Source organism: Danaus plexippus, assembly GCF_018135715.1.
Source record: "Danaus plexippus chromosome 9 unlocalized genomic scaffold, MEX_DaPlex mxdp_24, whole genome shotgun sequence".
Taxonomy (NCBI): domain Eukaryota; kingdom Metazoa; phylum Arthropoda; class Insecta; order Lepidoptera; family Nymphalidae; genus Danaus; species Danaus plexippus.
In genome coordinates, this window is record NW_026869847.1 from 3,753,231 (window position 1) to 3,778,956 (window position 25,726).

At 30.2% G+C, this 25,726-nt stretch overlaps 1 protein-coding gene across 3 annotated transcripts in view; it reads right to left on the reverse strand.

The window, feature by feature from the left end:
• Positions 1-25,726, reverse strand: part of LOC116767590 (diacylglycerol lipase-beta) — a 35,974-nt gene that overhangs the window by 2,757 nt on the left and 7,491 nt on the right. For 2 of the 3 annotated variants that reach the window (XM_061527180.1, XM_032657983.2), the window contains exons 2-13: positions 7,322-7,417; positions 5,654-5,878; positions 5,319-5,431; positions 4,894-5,115; positions 3,648-3,963; positions 3,338-3,461; positions 2,709-2,832; positions 2,334-2,459; positions 2,173-2,265; positions 1,676-1,830; positions 805-957; positions 178-290 (exon numbers count right to left, since the gene is read on the reverse strand). In XM_061527180.1, coding sequence (XP_061383164.1) covers positions 178-290; positions 805-957; positions 1,676-1,830; positions 2,173-2,265; positions 2,334-2,459; positions 2,709-2,832; positions 3,338-3,461; positions 3,648-3,963; positions 4,894-5,115; positions 5,319-5,431; positions 5,654-5,878; positions 7,322-7,416 — 1,859 coding nt within the window. In that variant the 5' untranslated portion in view covers position 7,417. The remainder of the gene's footprint in view (positions 1-177; positions 291-804; positions 958-1,675; positions 1,831-2,172; positions 2,266-2,333; positions 2,460-2,708; positions 2,833-3,337; positions 3,462-3,647; positions 3,964-4,893; positions 5,116-5,318; positions 5,432-5,653; positions 5,879-7,321; positions 7,418-25,726) is intronic. The other variant, XM_032657984.2, reaches the window with a different exon arrangement.

Below are 25,726 nucleotides of genomic sequence, written 5' to 3' on the forward strand. Positions count from 1 at the left end.
AGCTTGATTTTGTTTGTTTCTCATTCAGAACAACCTGCGACTAAGTCTACACTAAAACCTAGCCTTTTATCCAATCATCTCATAGACTTTTATATAGATAATGTTGCTTAAACTTAATGATTATTTTAACTACTTTCACAACTTTACACCTCAAAGTAATTAGGACTATATACATACTTTTCTATTCCCATGCGCTTGCGTCGAACAATGTGAAGGATCCGACCAGCGGTGAATAACCGAGCTGATGAGAACCTTCGAGCGAATACGTTACGAGATACCAGAGCAGCTTCCTATACGGAAAAATATGTTTCAGAATACGTATTACCTCCATTTTAACGATCAGACGTATTTATAATAACAGTTCAACAAATAATACACTTTCACTTATTTACCTTTTATAGGAATTTTATTAATTAATTTGATATGGTTCTAATTATAGTCTAGTTTATAATTTTTTTTTTAAGATCTTGGCATATTGAATTCTGAAAATGTTAATCAATTTCCATTATCATTAAACACAGAAAGGAATATCGGTTACAGCTGATTGAAAACTTGAGCAAAGTCTATATTAGCACCCCCAGTAATATGTTCGGCCGTTACATGACTAGTTATCGGATATGCTTATAAATTCAAACAACAAAATATCACGTAATTAAAACACAAAATGGATGATCCAAGCACGAGTGTAAAGCAACACAACACAAAACAAATAAATGATTACAAACCAAAAGAAATACAGGTGGCGTTTTAATAACACAACATGATCCCAAGCTCAACACGTAGATTATAAAAATGTTAACTGACAGCACTCACGGTGGACACGCCCTGCACTAGCAGCGCGTCGGAGTCGTCCGAGTTGTTGGCTTCCAGGTCCTCGGGCCGCCGCCAGGTGGACTCCAGGTCCCTGGCTGGCACACCGAACAGCGCGTAGCCGAAACCGTTCAGCATTATACGGTACTGGAGTAACGATTGACTTTGTCACATAAAACTATATCTTACCCTAAACATTAGTGTTCAGCTGGATTGAACTTTGACGGTTCAATATGCGACGCTGCACTAATTTAAGATGGCGTTCCAGTCGAAATTTTAACACGTGACCTCATTTGACGATCTAAGCCAGCGTCGAGCGTCACCATGAAATTGCACCCTTAAGTTTTTTTTTAAATACAAAATGGAAAGTACTTGATTAAAAATCCTCTTGAGGGTAGGCGGAAATCGAACGGAGGACTGTAAACGCACTGTCCTGATAATAGTCATTGAAATTGTAAGTGGAAGGAAATAATTGACTACCTCCTGAGCAAGGAGTGTGGTGGTTTATATTCATGGTCTTTCATTTGAATTAAGATATTATTTGGCAACGATGTGGCCTAAATGAATCTTCTGCTAATTTGTAGTACAAAATTGTCTTATACAATTTTTACATCGGATCCACATGTGTGAACAATTCATTTATAAGCTTGTAATACATACAAAGTTCACTGCTGGCATCCGATTTCGTGAAGTGAAATTTAATATAAGGAAATTATTATGTCTTTTTTAATCGACGTACATAAATGAAATAGGTCCGAAAATTTTGTGCAAGAAATCCAAAACCTACAAGTTATAAAGAACTAGTAGTTTTAACGACTCAGATATATTTGTTTAATACTAATATTGTTGGAGACTGCCTCATTACCTTGGGTAGCTTGGTGGCGTGTATGGTCTGAATGACCTTGGTGCGCAGGTTCTCGATGCTGTGCACGCTAAGCCTCATGACGAGGTCGTCTCCCACGCCGATGCTCAACACGAAGCTCTCAGTGAAACGTGCTGCTTCGCGACTTATCAGACCCGCTAGATATTATTATAATAATGCTATATTATTTTACCTTAAATACGTCTTAATAAATGTAAATTTACGTCTTCTTATTAGGGACGTTTCAATTTGTGATACAGTTGTCAGATTTTTCGGAATTATATTGAAAAAAATAAATACACAATCTAATTGATATTTGAATTTAGTTTTCAATTCGGGAAATAAATTATTAATATACACTAATATATATTCATAACTTATAGCCATTTTTGTCCGATCTTAGGTCCAGTTAAAATAAGCTTTTAATTATGTCAAGGGTGAAATTTAAAAATGAATAAAGCTGAAGTCGAATTTGTAATAAATATTGTAAATATATATACCTGGTGTTGAAAACGCGAACACCTTAAGATGTGGATACTTGGGCCTTAACTTTAATGCCACTAATACTGCCACACCGGCTCCTAGACTATGACCTGTAAACGATATTCGAAAATAAAGCGAAGTTTGACCAATTTATTGGAGGCTTCGAAGAGTACAGTACCTGTTAGAACAAGATCGTAGTGTGGAAATTGCTGGAATGTTCTATCAAGCACTGGCAGAAGACGCCGCAGCATTTTAGCCGCTCCCATAGACATGCCCTTGTGAGCCGCCGTATCTTCTGGTAGGCCTTTGAAGTAAATTATAATTATGGACAAAAGCACTCAATTCGTCATTTTCTTGACGAAAAAACTGGTTTCTATTGATATTTTTTGTTCTTACTTGTAATGTACATTTTTTATTGTCCATTAGTGTAATTGTTACACTTCCAACAGCAGACACGAAATATATTTTTGAACCCACGTCATTATGTACTGTTAAGATTCTTTCGTGTTGGTATTTTATTATAAATGTAATCATAATTTACTAAACCCCTTACCATCAGCTTCGAATCTTTCGGAACCGGCGGAGAAATCTGTGAATATATCTCTCAACGATATGGAGCCTCGGACAGCCACTACTATGCTTTCTCGATCGTGATCAGCTATCACACAAAACGGTAGCTGTAATGAGTGAGAATTATTGTAACTTATACAATATGTAACCAATTATAACAGTAACTTTTTTAATTTTTAGCTCTACATGACGTCTTATAAATTATGATATTTTTTTTTCATATTAATTCGGTAATTGACCTCGTTATAAGTCATAATAAAAGCTAGAAGTTTTTGTTAAATTTAAACAAATAAACAATTAAAGAAGTCTCAGCGAGTAAGAAACAAATAATTAATTGGCATAATCTTCTAATGCTATCATGTCTGCGAATCCACGGCTATTAATTCAAATGATTATAATTTAATGATGTCTTTTTCTCAGTGACGTCACTGAATAAAATATAATAAAAATGTTATTTCTTAGAAAAACCGTCTACAGTGAATAGACTCTCAGTATCAAGAAAGAGCATAATATAATTGATTTGTCATTTGAGTGACTTTTTAACGATTCGAGCAACGGTCGCAAGCAATTTAGTGAAGCATTCATTGATCAATAAGTTGAAGTTGAACGTACTTCAAAGACGCGGTTGTTGAATGACGCGAAGATGATGTCATCTGCTGAGAGTTTTGACATGTATTTGACTCCAGCGAAGTGGCACAGACAACAATTGTCGTCAGTCACTATAGAATTCTTTGGCCTGAAAGATATCATTTTTGTCCATACACCACGACCTCCGAGATTGAGTTCATTGGGCGTTTAATATGATTATATAAACGATTTCTCTTCACTTAGACGAAAGAGTTTTACTATTAGAGTATTGGATAACCAAAGTTCAACAAACTTATATACAAAATATTATAATATAAGACGAATATAAACACACCTGCAACAGCAACAGGTCAAATGACTTGCCAATTTACAGAAGCCAGTGAAACAGTGGCGGTACAAGACGTAGGGCCAGCCGTACGCGGCTATCGACAGTCGGAGATAATGCATCGCGTCCTCTAAGTTCATCCAAGGCGGAGTTTCCGAGAATATTTTGTTTACGTCGGTCGTATAAATCGGTTCCTCGTCATTCAACATTTGTATCCTACGCATCTCCCTCGTCTCGCGTTTCTGACGCACCCTGAGAAGGACGCATCCAGCTACCACATCCGACGGCACCAGATCCGTTGACCTGAATAGAGCACTCAGGAGTGCTGTAATGCAAGATATATTAATGAATAAACAATGTTCTGTTGATTTCACTCATCTCTATAAGTTTTCGATCTCACAAATCACGCGCCCTTTAATTTTAGTTAACAAAACTATTTCTTGTTAATAATATTTGTCATGGCATAATATCCTTAATAAAATAAACGTTACGAAATTAAATGTAAATTAAATGAAACTTATTTTAAAATAAGATTTTCCTTTTTACCCTCATTAAAAATTACAATAAAAAAGATTTAAGCTCCATCTCGTAATGGAAGCCCCGGTGCGAGCAATGTCTATTAAAAAATGAAATAGACGATGTTTCAGGTTAGTTTTCTTCTGTTAGACGAATGTTACGAATATATTTGAACTGCAAAAAACGTTTTTAAATTAAAATATTCTATGCCTCTATGGACGCAAAGGTCTTTGAGTGTTGTAACAACGAAATTTATACATAACATACATTCTATTAAATGTATACTAATAATTGTTTTAGAGTAATTTAGTTTCATTTTTATATATTATATACTTATATAAATAAAGTGGTTTTGAGTACACCCTATTTGGAATTTTTCATCGATTCCATCTAACAAATAATAATAAAAAAAATAACATAAGTTTGTATTTATTTTAAGTATGAGCTGTATTGCCTAGCCCTCGTCGGGTTTATTTGTATTATTGTTTATTCAGTCTACTGTGTTATATGAAGAAAGTTCTTATTACCCTAATAAAAAGCAAGGGTGATTGTAAATCATTATTTATTGTTCCTATAATTTGCATAACATAAACAGTTTTACGATGTTTTCAGTTTCTCGTTTCTGAATTTCGAAACAACGTTCTGATCTCATTCTTGATGACATAAAATTATATGATCAGTTTCAGGTACATCACTTAAGAAAATTCGGAAAAATATGTTTTTTTTTTTATTTATTTACCTGCCACCTGTTGGAAGGCCTCTTTTCCGTGTTCATCTCTCTTTAACCAGCAGAAGGCCCAGCGGAACCTTCGCGACCACAATCCGGTAACTTTTCTATGATGCCGGACCTGGTTAGGGGTGTCTTGAATGTCACCGTAATTGACCGATCCTAACGGATCAAACACCATGAACAGTCCGAAAACTGTAAGCCCCAGCTGGACCCAATTAAACAGTACTATGCCTAAAAAAGATTTTTGTAATTTCATATAAAATTTTCAGTTAACTTTGATAAAATCATTGTTAAGATGCTAGTTCTATAAACATCGTTATATAAAGAGTTATTGCAGAAGAAAATGTTTTGATCGTAAAGTCACAAAGTAGTCCATTGTAAACACCTGCTACACAGACGACCTATTCTCTTATGTAAACATATAAAATACTTACTTTGTATTACAATACTAGAGAATTTATCGGTGACTGTACACTCGACGACTTCGCAGAACATCCACATAGTACCCATCACGTTTAAACCAACTTCTGGTAAAACCAAAAATACTCTGCAACAAAATATTTAAAGTATTTAATCAAATATTTATATATATATACGGTGTCCCAAATTTAACGCAAGATTTTTCAATTTAACGCAATTCAAATCTTGCGTTAATTTTGGGACACCCTATATTTAAGTAGCTATAAAAAAAAATATTAATACGGAAATTCATCATTTCTGTAATATTATTTCGCGTAGGAAGTTGTAGAATTATAAGTGTTACACCTACTTTAGCAGCAGCAACGGTGCAACCAATTTTCTCGAATCTGTATCCGTAATAGTTCCCCTCGCTGACTGCTGCGCCAGTGCTGCTAAGAGCAGCATTAAACACGCTTGTAGAGCCAGCGTGCCGCACAGATAGAGTCTCACGAACGCCCCGCCATGCCACCCCTCCGTTTCGCATTGCCATGTTATTGGATACAACACTTCAACTACCAGGGCGATGAGAACCAACCTATATCATAGACAATGATAATAGAATATAACGAATAACGTAACCCAAAAAACGAAAAATTCAGATAAAACATTTATTTCTAAGACAATTCAAACCAAAACAAAGGCAACGTATAAATAATTACAAAAAAAATATTATATACAATACAATTTTTTTGTGTCAACTAAAAGTTGAATTGAATAATAAGCAGACGACGACCAAAACTAATGAAATGTCCGGAGCGAGTTAAGGACTTGAGCAGCAAATAATGGCAATCAAAACGATTTTGTGGCAATTTAAAAGACATTATGAAGCAATCAGACAACAGAGCAGAAGGTCAGCGAAGTTAATAGCAAGGTATAGAGAAAGTTCATTTAGATTGTATTAAAGAAAGCAAAGACTGAGTATTAGTATGTATATGAACATTGAAAGAGTTAGTTAGTTAACACAATTTCACACTAATTTTGCAGAGGCGAAATTAATTTAAACCAATTATTAATCAAGTTAAAAATAGTTGGAATATTATCTGCCCCTAACATTATTACGTCTATTAATTAAAGCGAGTGCCATTTTTTCCCTTTATCGTTGATATTTCAATAGTGACAAATTAATAACTCATCGGCTAATGACTTCGGGTGACGTAGGCTTTAATCACTTAAGTAGATCAAGATCCAATTTGAAGTAAATTATAAAAGCATATAAATTATAACAGATAATAAATAGATAGTATAAAAGCGTTTATAGTTATAAATTTTGTGTTATTTTATCAAAAAAAAAAAATAATGCTATATTCTATTTATAATTCAATCAAAAAATACAAACGATATTTTGCGATGAAATTTTCGTTAACATTTTTATGTGGACGAATGTAAAGGATAACTTCAATCCTATAATGTATCACAGAGTATCACAGAGGTATGAAAAATAATCTCTTAAAATTTTTACTCCAGTAAATTGCTCCTGAATGCTACACGGTTACAATAAATATTCACATATCAAATGACATGTTACATATGTTGGTTCAAAATTGTATAGCTTATTTACCTCCATCAAGTGAATGCTTTTTAAAAATATATTACACGAAGGCTTTAAGACGTAAACATAGTGAGCGTAATATTGCTACATTTTTCCGAGCGTTCAATTTGTTCTTAGAAGCACTATCCGAGATAGAGCCTTGGACATTTAAACTAGGCTAATGTGGCCAGGCTATTATTAAAATGGATACTAAATACCTATTTTAATATTAACATTATTTATAATTCTTGTCATTGAACGGCTTTGTGTATATGGTAGTTAATTGACATTCGCCTTGTCGGCTTTTGTTATTTACATATAATTAGACCACTATTAATAGTCTACCTATAAAGATAATAAAAAGCCTCTGTGTCATACAATTACTTGTAAAAGAAATTGTATGTTAAACTACTAGTTGTCTGTTTTTTCACTAGACTTAAAATAACTTACCAGACGAATCGGAAGAGAAGTTCGAAGATGCTCGGAAACACAAGATCATCGGAGGCTGCCAGCCACTTGCGCCCTAGAAGCCGGAGCGCCGGCATCCTACAATCGAAAATAAACTTTAGTGAATAGTTACTAGGGATATATTTATATAAATACATCATTATTATTATAGAAAATTGACAAACCAGTCATAATGTAAGCGGATGTTTAGAGGGTGTATATATAAAATTTTGTTCCCAAAAATACTTTTAATTTTAATTCTAATTCTATATTCAGTACAATTGTGGGAATTGACAATTACATATAAGTCATTGCATAGTCATTGACTACGTATAATTTTACGATGAGGCAGAGTTATTTATTGGAGCTAATTATGTCTATATACATGAAGCTAAGATAATACTGAAGCCTGAAATAATTGCACATGTTATTTCTATCCTAATTTAAAACAAATATCGTGTTTTTATTGTTTTTGTATCAGAATACAAAATGTGGGTTAAATAAATAATCCAAATATAATCTGTGAACTCTGCAAATGTTTATGATCGCAGACATACATACGTATTCCGCCGAAATAATCGATCAGATACATAAAGGAGAGTGATGCTGGTTTGCTTTTTATTATATAAAAAAACTCTTAGGACTCATTTCTTAGGAATACTTACATAATTGAGTATTTTTGTTCTTATTATATCGTAATAGAAATTCGACGCCAACTACGTTAATTAAAGCTTCTCAATTACAATAATAAATTCTAAAAAAAATATATAAACGCGTGTATCGAAAAAATATTATTAAATACATACTCTTACATTTTTCTTTTTATTATCTGTAACAGATTTCTTGTTTATGTTGTTTTATTATCTGTGCTCATATTTGACGTATCTGATGTATTGATGTGGGCAGTGAATTAAGTTTTCGCTTTATAGTATATAGATATTAATTAAGGCATAAAATTCGCAACACGTCCACACGTGCACGTTCATGTGGTTAGAATATAATTTCATATCGAATATAATAAAAATACATAATAAATCATTTGTTATCGATTTTAATGAATCAACAAAAGGTTGTTTGAGCACATATTTATATCGTCTGTTACTTATATGTATATATTTGTACTTTGTTTTGTTTTTCATTTGTTTATTTTTACTAAATCTTGTTAAGAATGTGAAAACTAAATGAAACCCTTTTAAGCTGACAGCATAATTGAATTACGCAGCTCTGAAGCAAATTCTCCAAAGCTAGAACTTAAGGTCAGATGAGATTAGAGACGGGACATTACTATTCTCTACATATAACCTATACAATTAATGTTATGAAACATTTTGTAATAGTAAAAAAAAAAAATGTCTACATTTTTTTTCTAATCAGATAATTATTTAAATAAAACCTTTTCATATAAATTTATGTTTCTTTTTTTGCATTAGATACTAATTAAGCGATTGTTAAAGAACTTCATATTAATACAATAGTTGATATTGATTATTTAATATAAATAAGTCTGTTTGATTGACTATACTATAATGAACATTCTTTAATTATAAAGTCTTTAAGTTGTGTTAATTTAAACAAAATTTTTGTTTAAAAGAATATTATGATAGTATCTTTGGGAAATCGTTAAGGCACAACATCTATTATAGACGCTTTTAAATCAATACACACACACACATACACGTACACACATATATATATATATATATATATATATATATATATATATATATACACACATATATATATATATATGTGTGTAATTCCATAAATAATGAGTAAAACAATATTTAAAAATATATATTCATATTTTGTCGAGTAATTTTTTTTTCTCTTTAGTGAAAAAATTTGATACAAAAGAATAAAATTCTAATGACACTATTAAAAGTATTCATAACAAATAATAGAGGTCAATAAACCCGCGTGAGGCAATAAGTCAACCGTTTTTATGAAGACTCGTTAACAATTATCGTGACAAAGGCACCTTAAATTAATTCTAGGGTAAATAACTGGACCTCGGACATTTAACGTATTTTTTTATACATTAAAAGTAATTTTGGAAGAAAACTGCTTACAACACTGTTTGAACACTCTGTATAGATTTAATAGTTCCTTCAAAATAAAATAAAATATCACACATAACCTCACACGAGCGTATAAAACGCGAAATGTTCATAAATTTACATCAAAGACAGTCTTGGTTTAATAAAATATTAATATGCGTCGAAAAATTTCAACCAGAAAACATCAAATATAAATATTTGCAAGAAAAACTATTAGTCTACTGTTGAATATACGCTGACTAAAATATTTCATTATTATTACGTTTCATCAAAGTTTCATAGAGATTTTTATCATAACTACTTAAAATTCCTAAACAAAACTTCTTTGTAGCGTTTGAATATAACGTTTTAAACAGTATAATGTATCTAAAGCGCAGATTTCAAAAGCATATATATGTATGTAACGAATATGACTCGCCGCAGAACAGTTTGCTCATACATCGCAAGTAATTGGATTTTCCGATAGATTATACGAACTAACTGAATTAAGATCTAACGAAGTGAACTCCGGCTATGTACTTCGTATTTAGAAACCTAACTAACATGTAGAGACAGTCATTATAACTAAATAATGAAGTTTCCTTACTAACTTAAATCGACAAATCAATTAAGTTATTAGAATAAGTAGAAATATGGCAGAAGTACTAAAACATAAAGCGTTATACACTTAATAAATTGTATTTGTTACATGATTCTTTATATTATATACACAACTTTATATTTCGAGATTAAATCTCTCTAACAAGAACATAGAAAACGTCATTCTTAAATTATTATTAGCGGAGTTTATAAGTCATATAAAAAGGAACTTAGAATTATTAAGGGTATGAAGAAAATTTTATTTTAAATTATTTGAATTTTGAGAAACTGTATATAAATCTAAATTCTTGGATTTAGCATATATCTTAATGACTATCTGAAAGGTTGACATGTCATTCTGCTAATACTGAAGCGTAACATCATACGCGAGTATAAACTCGATGACGTAAAAGTTGGTTTCATACAAATCAAGTCTCTATTGGAGACCATAAAGCCACAGCGCTGCCCGCTGTGCACTCCATTAGATTTGTACTAACCATTCTTATCTGTTGAGAAGAGCATTCTTAACTGTATTATGTTTCTACGCGATAGCTTGCTCCTCAGATATAAAAGTTTGTAATGCGAACCCCAAATAAGTTTTCGCTTTACATGAACGTTTACATTAATCATAATCACGTTTTAATCGATTTTTAAATCCCAATCGTTGTTTATAATCTGCATCTCGATTGACGTCATTTGAAATGTCAATGTCAATGACCGGTGACGTGGATTCTAGTGCTCTTGATAAAAGCTTTGGTAGTCCAAAACAAAACGTCTGATATAATGCATGCATGGTTTTGTATGAAAATTAACTTGTTTATATAGTATATCAAAATATAAACATTCATATATTATGTAATATTACAATACGTAAGAGTTATTAATTCAGCTACTTTTAAAACTGGCAGAGTTCCAAGCGTGCTATTATGAGGTGTTCTCAATAAAAACAAACTATTCTAAACAAAAAAAAACGCTGTCATAAAACTGTATTCGTTCTCGGCCGACAAATGAAGCAGGTGAAAAAGCTTTAATAATTTTTGCACGTTTTATTTCAATTCTATTTTTACTCTTCCGTAAGAGTCATCCATAACTCTTTTCCCGAACAATGACTATGTTAAAATCTAAGTATGATTTTTGGAGAATGTTAGAAATGAAGTTTTTTTTTTTAATTTATGACTGTTCATATTTATGTCGCTCAAACATAAATTGTCTCGACGGAGGCTTCGTTTTACGAGATGAAAAATTAATATCAATTTTACTTAATAATTAATCCGTGTGGTGTTTTCAGCGTTGGCAAATATATTTTTTATTAAAATCTATCACGTTTATATTTAATAATTATTATTAAGTGTGACCAGTAAATTAATACATTAAATTGTCCATCAATGGGTTTTATTTAAATTTAATTGCAATGCAATCATTGAAGAGAAAACTCTACCGTTATGTTAAAATTTGGAGCTATATATTATATATATTTAGAGATCATGCAAATTTCGTTATATTTGAAGTGCGTAAGAACCTTTGAGACCTTTTGAACCTTTCCCGTCATTTCAAATTATATGTCAATTATATTTAATTATAATTAACGTAATAATGTGAACACAAAAGGTTCAGTTAAAATTTATGCAAGGGACGATGTGTTTGTTCCATTATATTATAATTCAATTCCATCACACTCGTGCCAAAGGAATTTTAATATGTATATGAACTAATGTTAACTAATTCATTTAATATTTCATTGTTGTCATTTAAAATAAAATATAAGGTGTGTTTAGTTTTTTAAGAGTTTAACTCTTGTATATAAATATATAAAGTAATAAACACGTTCAATAATAATAATTAATAAACTATATAACCTTTTCAAAATAGGCTCCTAATGTCATACTCGTTATTTTTCGTTTAATAACAACTGCGAGGTATAAGACTCGGGTTAAAAAAATATTGATTATATTTTTGCAACAATAATACAGACGGAACACGTAATAAAGTGATAGATAAAGTCAGAAAACGTAACTATTTGAACAAAAATAATTTCTGTGAGTATGGAATGTGTTTTATAAGGATTAATAAAAATGCTTTTTGTTATACAGATTTAACTCAAAATGAATAAATATATTTTGTTTCGTATTGCGCATATTCTAAGAATTTGCAATTGCATTGCAATTTCATAAAACGTGTAGAAAATTTTGTTTAATAAAAAAAATTTCAGTTTTTACGTTCCGATGACACATTTTTGCATTCGCCAGGGAACAGGAAATGCATAAATTCATTGGTATTAAAACATCAACATAATTTGCATATTAAATATGTGCACGTATATCAAGTCGGGAATGTTCAAAGATTTGCTTAGGGCATGAAAACTATGCAACGGTAAATGTTTGTAATTCATTTATTTTACGAGAAAATTTAATCTTCCTTTGTGTACGCTTGGTATTTGCTGCCTTCTAGTCTCAACTGCACACACAAATTTTATTCCTTAATAAAATAAATTAAATAGTATACATGCGTTATGATTATAAAGTTTCTTAGAAACCTTGCATACATTGCGTGACTGACAAACACACATGCTATATCTTATGTTCACTTTTGTAAGATAAGTATAAAATGAGTCTCGTTTCTGTTCGAGTCTTGTTTATTTTGTCAAGAATGAATTATTTAAAATAAATAAATATATATAATTTACTACTTAGATATAAAACAAATATTTACTTTATCAGGACTATTTTTATATACATATGTATAAGAAGGCTATTAATAAAAAAGTGTACCTCTTACGTCTTTTTACTTGTCTCTGTTAAATTATTTAAAGGTCAAGACGCCGTTGGAATTTTAATGGAATATTTTCGTTCAACAAAAAATGACATTAAAAAGAAATTACTCCTGCTATATTAGAATTAGAAATCATTAAATTTATATTTATATTTTGATTGAGCATCCAATTAAAAATGAAATAAAACACTAATAAAGTGTGACCTTTGCGGACCGTTTTACAAAATTGATACTGTTGAATATGTAAAGCATCCTTTGGGACACAAGATACGTTACGGAGACGAGTTTTATGTTGACATGGAAACATTTTTGAGGACATTAAGAGAATCCATTGTTCCAAACATACGTAAAATTTTATATTCTACTGCACGTAAGCTAAGGTATGTTTAGTTTTTATTTATATTAAATAAGGTTGAATATATACGTATTAGTATCCCTTTGAAAGGTTAATTAGTTAGTTGAACGTATAAGGGGTAGGAAATTATACTTGTGTGTGGAACGTAAGTCTCAACTCAATATTTCAACGTAGTCTGTATTATAATTAACAAAAAGATACTAATGGGACGATTGGGGTTTCTAATACCCCTATAAAACATTCTAATATACGGCACAACCTTTAATTCGCAGAGCTGTATTGGGAATGCCTTTCTAACTTAGATTATTCATGAGTCCCCCAAGACGTGTGCTACTAAAGTCAAAGCCGAAGTCAAATTGCGGAGCGTTTCCATTTATATTTGAAAGAATTCGCTTGAAGCTACTACAAAAGCTCGAAACAGGTTATATCCGCGTATAGAAAACTGAACTTTGCGGTTATGAAATAAGAGCTAAAATCGTATAAACTCCGTTGCGCAATGTTTTCAACACTGAAATTATATTATTTTAATCCTTATTCATGCAGGACCGTAGTAATCCTTGAACAAATTTCAACAATAGAGATGGGAATTGAATTTTAAAATGGATTGCTTTATAAATGTGTATTTTATTTCTTATATTAAGTTATACGAAAATTATGGGGTAGAAAGTTTAAATAAATACATCGGTCAATCTCTTAGATGTACCGACAGTTAAGGATGAGTTAAGAGTAAATAAGTAAAACTTGCCCAACTCATTATATGCACATCGTTTTTGCTATAGTATTTCATATCAGTAATATTTTGCGAAATTCGAAATCGTTGCCTTTATACATAAAAAAAATACATGTCAATTTCAAAAACTAAAAGTATTATTTGAAGATATTATCTTGAAAAAAAGTGAATCAATATATCTACTGAAAGCAAGAAGTATAAAAAATGGTAAGAAGTTTCTGAACAGAAGTGAGCGTGATCATACCTTAAGTTTTGTCTTTACTGATGGTTACATAGTTAAAAATACGTTTTCTTACAAAAATATATGTTTTTTATATGCATAAAGCAATCTCACTCAGATATATGTAGAGTATTAAAAATGTAAGGTCCGTATGCGCTTAGTGTGTAAAGATGTGTGTGTGCGTGTGTGTGTGTGGTCGTTAGTCATATTTGCGCAAACTACTGAACTGTTTGGATGATATTATAAACATATATCGTATGCTGGAATAATACATAATTTATCTCAATAACTTGTTAATTAAACCAAAGTTGTAGTTAAAAAATAAAAACATGTTTTCATGGCGAAAATATTATTGAACCTTATTCTAACTGTTGGTTGGTTTGTTAGTCATTCAGACCTTGGTGAGTTCAAATCAAATCCGCTCAAAGTTTCTTGGTAAACTTCAACAGCCTCCGATATAAGTCAATTAAAACTGTTTCCGAAACACATTAAAAGATGATTGAAATTTGAAGCTTTCAAAATGTAATTTGTTATCAATTTGTTGTCATTTATTTGTCTTTGTATCTTTTATAATTTACTGCGTTCAATTATAAAGTTAGCCCTGACGTTTATCCTGTTTTATTTATGTAGAAAAATTATTCAAATTTGAATGTATATATAAATAGTAAAAATTAGTACTTATACAAAATACGATAAATCTTTTAGTAATTTTTCATTCGTTTTTCTTAAAATAAACTATCCGAAAATCTATTTCCTATAGGATTTTTGTGATACTTTTGTTCAATGCATTTGTCCACCTATGTATGGTTAAGATTTTATACACTGACATCGGCTACGAATGCAATCTCTGTAAGAAGTGCAATTTCACCTTCTTTCTTTAAATATTCATTTGTTGTAAGAGATCGGATGTCTGTTGTAAAAGATTGTGATGCCTGTTAGATGCCGATCAATGGCCATCTCGATACGCCTACACACAACCACATTAAGTCGCTAGGATACTTTCACCTGTAGAAGCATATACAACCTCGCAAGTCGCAAGATATATCTTATCCGCTAGTTAATGATATAATTTCTTCGGTTATCCTAAACTGATACTTTTTGTCGATGATGAAGATAAAAATGGCATTTCTTATAACCCCTGACGCACAATGGAGGTGTTATAAGTTTGTAGTCGACGTGTATGTATCTTTGTTTGGTTAATATCAGTCTGTGTATGAGTGTCAGATCTTTTCCAAAATGATTGAAGCCATTATTTGTCTATGATTACTCAATTCTCTTTTACGCGTGCCACTATTATCGATAAATGAAATTAAACTAATGGCTATTGGTTTTTAAGTTTAATAAAACTTTAGTTATTCTTTAATTGTTGTTGCAATTTGGTTGTTTCTCTGATAAGTTTTATTTTTAGAATCACATATTTTTTTATCTTTTGAATTCCACATTTCTGGAAATCCTTTTTCGTCAATTCAAAAGCAAACATTAAGTGACTGTCACGTACCTAGGTAACACTGAAAGTATTTAGAAAATGAAAAACGACTTCTTGTATATCTGAGATAAATATGTAAAGATTTAATGTTTATGTGATACTCTGATTTACGTGGACTGTTTTCTTTGAGTGTTTAAGAGTACTGGTCTATTTCAGGTCTAAACGAAAATCTTATGGTCATTCAGCAGTTGGATACCTCCGAGTAAAACGAAATGAAGATATATGTGTTGTTAAAGCATAAAAATTTAGCATAAAAATAAAGTTTTTATAGAAAGTTAAAGCTACTGAACATTTCTTAAACGTTAGGTTAATTTTAAACCGAATTTTCCAATGTTCAATAGGTAATGCAAAACTTACTTTTTACTAACTCACAAGCTTACGGTAATAAATGAAGTATACTAACGTTAAAATAATTTTCACATGCGTGATATATTATCCATTCTCATTACCTTACACCACCGTTTTCGTATTTTCACATCACTTTAAATACGAAAAAACACTTTGTCGGGTGTTTTTCAAGTAGTATTTGTGCACTTTGGTACTATACAATACTTATAAGATAATTTTTTGACTTCTTCCATGGTTTTAAAGTTATTAAAACTGTAAATATGTACGAAGTAACTGAAAAGTTCACAGTAAAGACCCACTGGATGTGTCGTGTGATGTCACGCAAAGCGCGCGCAAAATGACGGCGTTTCAACTGCAAAAATTTTTTCAATGTTTTAAATTCCATTTTTAAAAATATCTAGAGTATTTTAAGACTATTTATATTTTTTTCTACGTTATAAAATAGTGAACTATTCATTTAAAACAAGAAAAAACATAAATATCCCCTATTGTCGCGAAATAACGTTTCCGACCCAATAATGAAGCAATCTTTTTTCTTTGACTTCTTCCTTCTTTACCTTAGTAGGCCGATTCTCGATAGGAAATACCCACTGAGCTGATTGTCTTTTGGTTTCGGGGTTTGTAGCAATAAATGCAGCTTTCAACACTTGTGACATATAAAGTATGGGGAATCCATCTGGTACAAAGCTTCCTGAAGCCTGAATGTGCTACACGCACATATTGTTCGAACTTGACTCATACCAATGCCCGTATCTGCTGATAGGTCACTCTCTTATCTTACCCTATCGTGCGTCACACAGCACTAATGTAATCTTCAGTAGGGTCTGTTAAAGGACGCCCCTCACGCGGATCATTATTGAAATTGCTACGTTCACGTTTAAACTCGTTAAAAAAAATTGTAAATAGTGGTACGAGATGGGGCTTCATTGAGAAATGCTAATCTCAAACTATAATACCTTTGTTGTTGAGGAAGGCCACAACGAAAGTCATAATGCAATTTACTACATAAGGTTACCAAAGAGTTCTAAAATTGAATTTAAAAAAAAAATTCATAAACAAGGTTTTTAACTGGCTCGTTCTAAACATTTTCAGTGTTACCCACGTACTAAAAGTTAGGAAATATTTGAAAATACAGTACAATTGACAACTAAAAAAAGTCAAGAAGAATAATTCCAAGCATGTTTTTAATGTTATAGACATTTTAATCTATTGGGTTAATAGTATATTTTTTTTACCGAAACCCGTTAATTGTTAAACTTAATAAATGTTCTAGATCTACACAGAAGTTACGAGTTATTTTATTTATACATTTATTTACAGTCATATAAATTATGGACTGAAATTACCTGACGCCTTTATACCTTTTACCGACATTTTAGGATGAAATAAATATTTTTGAAACATTTCCAAACTTTTCTTAGTAAGGAATATTTATTGAAATATATAAATAATCGGATCACGATTTTAACCGTATATATTTTTTCCTCCCTTATTTTTGTTACGTTTTTAAAAAACGAATGTTTAAAACGAGTTAACTAGTTAAATAATATGAAATTATTCAAATCAATTATTTTAAATGTATGTCATGTTAATGCAATACATTTATATAATTATAACCAATTACACCTAAAATATTTGTTACGATATGTCCAGAACACTTAACTTGTTTATCAGTTACCAGTTACGAGGTAACAGGACACACACATACAAGTTAAAAACATAATCCTCTTTACAATGGCCAAAATTTTTCGTTGTATAATATTTATAAATAGCTACACGTTTGTTAATTAGAAATCAATATTCTGACTTTCTCACTCGTCAGAAACCGTCTCAGTTACAGTGTTCTCAATTCTGCTGACTAAATTTAGTTCACTTATAAAAGGGGAGTTATCCAACACTAGCATTCGGTTCTTGGTAAATAAATTAAACCAATATTATACAAAATCAATTAAATATAACGTATATAAGTTATTATTAGAATGTTTGTACGTCACTGCTGTATGAAAGTCACTAACACTAAACAATGCGTTTAGTTCACTACTATAGATGTATTCAATAAAAATAGTCTAAGTATGACTTTAAAGTTGAAGAATAAGTTTTTTTTTTTTTAAATTGTATATATAGTATTTATAAATAAAGTTTGAAATATTTCTTGTGGCTTTCCATTTTTATGGTAAATACCCAAAAATATAGATCGTCTCAATTTTCTAAAGCCAAATTCGTATCTGCGATTGAGTTTAAAAAATGCGTCAAGCTAAATAATCTACATTTGATAAAAATCAACACTTAAATGTTTTAAGTATAATAATTAAGAAAATAATAAGCATATAAATATATTTTATAATATTACTAAGAATCTATTAGTAATAAGATCAATCCAGAATAATTTAAAACGTTAAGAATTTTTTGAATAAAAAGTTATTATGGAAGAATTACAATATTTATATAATTCGAATTTCGAACAGTCTTCTAATATTAACTAAATTTAAAATAATATACTGTAATCTTGACGCAGTAGTATTTGTTCAAGCCAATATAAGCTAATTAGAAAACTTCTACTCTATTTGTTAATGTATACTTAATATTTTTTCCTTAATATATATTTCCTTTTGCTTCCACTTCAAAATAAAAAAAATATAATATTGCCTTCAAAAGTAATAAGTACTTAAATAATTTATAGTTTTAAGTGTTTACATTTGTAAATTAAATTCTAAATATATACGTGAATTAAGTATTAAATAGTTCTATGGACTATAGAATATTAAAAAATAAAAGCAATGTTTTGACCTCGACAGCTTTCATCTTAACCCGCCTTTTAACAGAATGAGATGTTCAAAGTTAAATAAGATGAAAAATAAATGTTTTATTCGCCAACTCATGTTCAGCTAGTATAGAATCAGATGAAGTAGTTTTGATAGTGATAAAAAACCTCTTTTGTGGCGTGGTTTAATGAGTTTTATTACAATGTTAATGAATACGTCTTAATAAACCTCGGAATGTATCGCGATTCAATCTTAATATGACTTAAGGTATGCTTTGAAAGATAAGTAAGTGCAAGTGTTTATGTGAGAAGAAAAATAATAAGAACATTACAGTCCAAGTAACACTTCAATCGCCTCAATAAATTGTAAATCGTCTGTAGTTATTTTAATAAAATAACGTATAAAGAAACATAGGTTACGTTTGTATGTTCAAATGATCAAAAAATGTCTGATCAATTCTCATTAATTATTATCCTATATTCTACGTAGCATGAGCCAAAACCGGTGCGTCTCTGTTTAAGTTAGCAAATAATTGTAATAAAAAAAAATATATATGAATTCATAACCAAGGCCACGAACAATCTGAGAATAATTATCAAGACTCTAAAATTCATAAAAAGCTTACATTAAATTACAATTCATGAGAGATAAAAATGAATTTAACATTCATAATTGTCTGGTACAGACACTAGTTCACGAAACAATGTTGATATCCGACTACGCCTTTTTTGTTACTCTTTTATTTTAACTTCCATATGATATTAATCATGTTGAATGTGTTTTGATTTTAACACATTAATGGGGAACACTTAAAATGTTTTTTTAAAACAATTAATGGTTAACCAAAAAAAGCAGAAAATAAACGCTTCTTTTATACTTTTAATTCGTCATGATATAAACGTACCTATGTATGGAGCACGTGTAAACGTTTTTTTCCTGCTGTATTATTGCAATTTATATATTTTTAAAATTGCCATATTATTTGCGTTTTTTTTTTCAAACTATTACGCTGATCGTAAAAGTTTTCGATTGGAACTGTTCCTTATGTTTTGGGAGACCAAAACGAAATGAATGAACCAACCTTTCCAACGAATTTCAAATTTTCATGCATAAATCTTCGCACTCCAAAAACTGGAGACTATTTGCGTTTACTTTTAATTAAAACTCGTGGTAAGTGTACTGATCAAAAGGAAATTGTAAAAGAAAATGGGATTAAGCTTTGCGTTCATAAAGCATAAGATATTATCGGGCGTTACGGAGACTGGGTTTGTACTCTAAAACAATCTGTAAGGTTGTACAGTGTTCAGCGAATCAGAGTACTTTTGTTTTGATGAACGTTTAGAGGACCTCAAGACAAAGGTTTGGTCAACTTACATTGTCTGAACAATCGTAATAATATTTAAGAGAAAATACAAACAATTTTTATTTTTATTTCATAATCAACAAGTTATTTAAATGTTTTTTTTTTTCGTTTACGATATTAAAGATTAAGTATTTTATTATATTCTTCTAAAGACTAGACGGAACCGATTAGCATTAACCTTAGACGGAACTCTGAAGAAATAAACATTATCAAATTATAGAGTTGTAGAAAACGTAATATATACATCTTATAATATATATGCATAGCAACTTTACTTCACCTGATTGCCTTTATGATAAAAGGTATCGAGAAAATAACCAGTATAATATGAGGCCATAATATTTTTATCACATTATAAAATAGAGTCACTTCAGAACGGAAGACATACGTATATCGAATGAAGATTAAAATAACCTACCTACTTATTAAAGGAACATTGAATTTCCATATAAATTGATATTCAGTATCGATTTTATTAGCGCTGAATAATTACAGCAATTCATATAAATATGTTCGTAACAAGGACGGATTCAAAATTACACGCGTCATATTGCAATCCTATGTTAATACAGGCATGTCATGCAAAAAGTACATATTGTTCAGTAAACAAATTTTAATGAATCTTTCATATACAAAAAAAAAAAAATTAAAATTTTGTAATAAAATGTACGTACATCATAAGAGTCATACTCTAGGCACGTCCTAAATGCGCGGGCGCAGCTCTTAATGACCGGTTCTTTAAATTGCATATTATGTGGCCGGTGTACGAGGAATCCGTGACCTGGATGTTTATTTACTAGCACAAGATGGTACCCAAGAATAATTTACCAACAGAATAGTTCTTATAGCATTGTGATAAAGGTGAAATTATGAATTAGTCAATGATATTTTGAGCTCGTCGATCGGCATTGTTCATTCAAGTCAAAACAGAGACGGAATGATATCGATTAGTACTAATTGATACAAACTGTTCGATAATTTGAAGGTTACTATGCAAACTGACGTTATTCCGACGAGAACAGCATAATGGCGATTGTAAAATATCAACAATTAATATTTAAAGTATTTTCAATTTAAACTCAAATGAGTTTTTAATGTCCTTAATATATTATAAACGAGATTGCTTGTTTCTTTTAATGTACCTATTTTTATCAATTTACATATAATAGTGAATTCATTGTGATGTACCATGTTATTAACTTTCCTACGACGTGAGTTGGAATAGGATAAAGGAACTTGTTTTATTGTGAAAAAAAAAAATTGCTTGAATAAATGTTAAAAATACATAATAATTACATTACATAACAAAAATTATACGTAAATTAGTTTTCGTTAATAAATATAAGCGGGTTTATCTCACTAATAACGTCCACATTACGTATCATACGTCAGCTGAATATCACTTAGCATAAAGATTCTTAAAATCCGTGACTTACATACAGCATACAATTAAATTTATCATATCTATGTTTTATAATCAGTGGACTGTCTTCTTAATGATTTTAAAGGAAGGCTAATTTATATACTTTTTAAGCCAATAAAGACAAAATTATCGTTTTAACGGAATTAGAATATTTATAAAAACAGTATCTTGACGGCGCAATGAGCATCTGTTTATACTAAAAAGGGTTTGAGATGAAATTTTTAAAAGCTTCCAGAAATTTCGTACCATTGCGTCGATTCTCTTGAATGAGTTATGGGAATTAAGAGTTTTTATTAATTTTAACAAACACAATTATGAAATCAAGGAAGAAGGCAATATAACGATTCTTTTCTAAAATTAAATATATATTGTTTTCTTTATAAACATTACTATGAATAAAATACGTAGTAGTAGATATATAGCTGAACGTTAATCACTAATCATGGTCTTTTTATAGCGATATTTTTTATTGAATTAACATCTCAATACTTAAAACAAATTACCCTAATACTGTAAATGCAAATTGTTCGTCACCCACGTAAAAACTACAGAAATGATTTATCACTTCCTCTTGGAAAAAATACATTGCATACCTATAGTATAAAAAAATATATACCCATAAATAAAACATGTAGGATTATTAGCTTATTTATCATTATATTTAGATAATAATTGATACGTTTCTATTGATAATATAAGATATTGAATATTATGCATAAATACCGTTAGTTAAAGAGAATTCTAGATTACCACAATCGTATACATAATTCTTTTAATCGATATCAAATTAGTTGACGCCAAATTCTTACGGCAACGTAGACGGGAATTTACATGTCGTTTCAATGATATCGATAAAATTAAGAGGAAAAGATAATTAATTTGATATAAAAGATTACTCGTAGTCGACACGGTAGGGATATTTATTTCCGTAACTAAACTTCAATTATATGTATTGTGGTTGTCATCTTTAATTCTAGAACGTGTATAACATAACATAATGCATCTTTAATTGTACAAATGACACACGTAGTGTTGTGCGTGGGCAGAATAAAAGTGTACAAACAATAGCTGCTCTCCATATTTCTTTACTCATAGGAATAAAAAAATAATTGAAAAGTGTCAGCACCGTAGAAACTTCCGTATTGCGATACTATTTTTATAAGAAAATTTTTATTATACGAATCGGTTTTCTTTGAATAAAATCCAATCCCGTGCCATGAGATTAAATTCCAAAACGTCAATAGTGACACTTCACGAGCAGCAGTCGTCGCTAAAGCGTCGAAAGTTAAACGAATACCTTATGTGGGCGTTTGTTATAAATGTATTTTGTTCAAATCTAAGGAACGACCTTAATATTAAGACGAGGGCAAAGTTCCACTGAACCTGATTGTAAATTTAACATTTCGATTTAATTAAAATCTATATTTAGAAGCATTTTGATGATTTAGTGTTGTTAGTGCGAGATTCCGATAACCTAAATAAGGAAAGTTCCAAAGACTTTCATTATGAATGTTATATTTAGATTTCCTATAGCCAATATACCGAAAACATTTAAATGGACGGTGCTAAGTTGTTGGTTTTAACAACTTTTACTTTGTATAAAGGAAATAAATCTGGGTTGCAAAATATACCTTTCGTATCTTGAAATCATGTCGAAAAATATTAAACACAGAAGTTTTAGTTAAAAAAATATTATTAAATGTTAAGTTTTTTAAGCCATTAGGATAACATTTGAGTTAAACAACAAAAAACATTGAAAACTTTTAGAATTTCAAACAAACGGATCTTTATTCTTGCAAAATGTAACATCGTTCGTGTTGGTTTTAGAAGAGATACTCCGGATGCAGAATTGGGTTTTTAGAAAATTTACTCAAAACAAAATTGGCAATTAAATCTATCGTATACAAAAATAATTCAAAAATCCTAACCGAAACCTGAATATACGAAAAGAATTTAAATATAGAAACTTCTTTTTTGTCGTCAAAAATAAGTTATATTAACATTAAGAAATATACCTTATTATTACATGACTTAACAACAGGCAATAGATACAAGACAACAGCACTGGCAAGTTATTAATTGAGTTAACAAAAAAACATTGTGCGTCATAGTGCTGTGATTGTTTAAAATCCTTTACCATAAGCTTGTTATAATCAAAGAAATAATATTTGATAAACCAAAATGAAGCGAAGTTTCTCAATTTTAATATAGTTACAAATTACTTTATTTACCTGAATAAAAAAAAAAGTCAAGTCATCGTACTTCAAGGCAACAATTTTTTTTTTCTGTCGATTTTAGAACGATGCTGTTAATGTTACATATTAAGTAAGTTCACGATAATATGTTAAGATGTAGCAAAAAATAAAAGTACACAAATTGTATAATTTGTGCTCTAATTCAATTAGTTTGGTCTAAACAGAGCCAAGATTCAGATTGAAAGGAATAAATGTGTATAAAAGTTGTGACAAAACAACGAAATAAAAAAAAAAAATTAATGTACCTACCTACTCATTGAAAGATAAAATGAGAACGGCGTTTTGTTCGTTCGAATCAATTTTATACATTATTGGGTACGTCTGATAAAAATAATATATCTTACAATTACTTTAAGATGGCATTGAGACAATCAATAAAAAAATATATTAAGGAAATTAACAGTATGTGTCGGTGTATTAATTAGTTAATGCCACAATATTGAAAGTTATTTTACAAGATTTAAAACTGAAAGGAAAGGTACATATGTATAAAAAAAGAAAAAGCAAATTTAATTGTTTTAACTCCACCTACTAAAGTTCCATTTTAATAATTTTATTTCATTAAATGAATTTGATTTGTTGGATCTCAATTTGAGTCGTATTTTTCAAATCTATATATATATTTCTAATTTAGGATTGCGTAATTGTATTTTTAATTTCCGAATATTTAACTGCCGTATGGCCGTTATTGTTGAAGAGAGCTCAGTTTGTTTATTCTTGTTTCGCAGGGGAAATTTGGAAATGCAAGCCAAACCCCGGAGGAAATATTTCGGAATCAAGAATTAAAAGGAAATCATTGGCGTGTAGAGTTCCATTGAAAACCACATCAGGGGTAGCTGCAGGCTTTAGTGTGATCGGCGAATACATTACATTGAATTCACAGCGGTAAAGAAAAGAAGATCGATAAGTAGGAATCACACCACAAAATAAGCATTGAAAGCTGCCTCACATTATAAAACAGTTCTGTCAAAACAACAAGATAATGCATAATGGTCCTTAACTTGTTATTAAGACTGGATATTGTTCAATCATTTGCTACGTCCATCACAAGGATTATAACTAGTTTAAGCCTGCAAAATCCTATCCTAAGACTAGATTGTTTCAGAATAACACATTGATGATAGTTAGATGAATTAGTGTTGGTCACACACTACAGATTCCCAATATCTGGTTAGACGATAAGCACAGATATATATTGTTAATGATTGCCTCAAATGTAGCCCTTCAACAACCGAGAATCAATTAATCTAGCTCACTGCTGCGTAATGACAACAATGGACCAGATATTTCAAGACAGATGTTTGCTAACTTTATCTTTTATATTCCTTTTAGAAATTGGACCATATCTGCAAACGACAAAATTCGACTACCATGAATCTTTGCCACTACAAAAGATGTAATGGATTCTGGCTTTAAATTTTTTACTTCTGGCTTTTGGCTTTAAATTTTTTATTTAGACAAAATTCCGACAGCGCATGTCATTGGCGATACATATAATTTCTTTTTTCCTTGTAATTTATAATACTGTAATAACATATTATTATGTAATAATGTATTATGTAATAACATATTATAAAAGTCTGTTTTTAAATGTTGGGCGCCGGATATATTTTTTTTTATAATTCGATTTTCATATTATTAATGCTATCCTTTATTTACGTTTTATGTTCGCTATAAATTTGTTTGGATATTTTTTTGGTAACCTTTTGACATTCAATTTTATATATTTATATAGTTTATATTCAATATCATTCGTCGCGGACCGAGATGCCTAGTTTTATGTACAAGATCTGTATATTTGAGAGACCGTAGTCTCTATCCCCATGCGTGTGATACGACGTTAAGGACTAATGATAGATCGTTTATTTTTATTAAAAGTTTAGCCCAAAGAAATTATACATATGTATATTTCGAAAATTTTTTTTTTTTTATGAACCTGACGAAAATGTTATGAGATCTTCTAGATTCCTAAGCGATAATCATATTCAATCGAATTTAAATAAAACAAATTTACATTGACCGTTTACGAATTGTTAGGCAAGAGTAGTTTCAGGCATCATA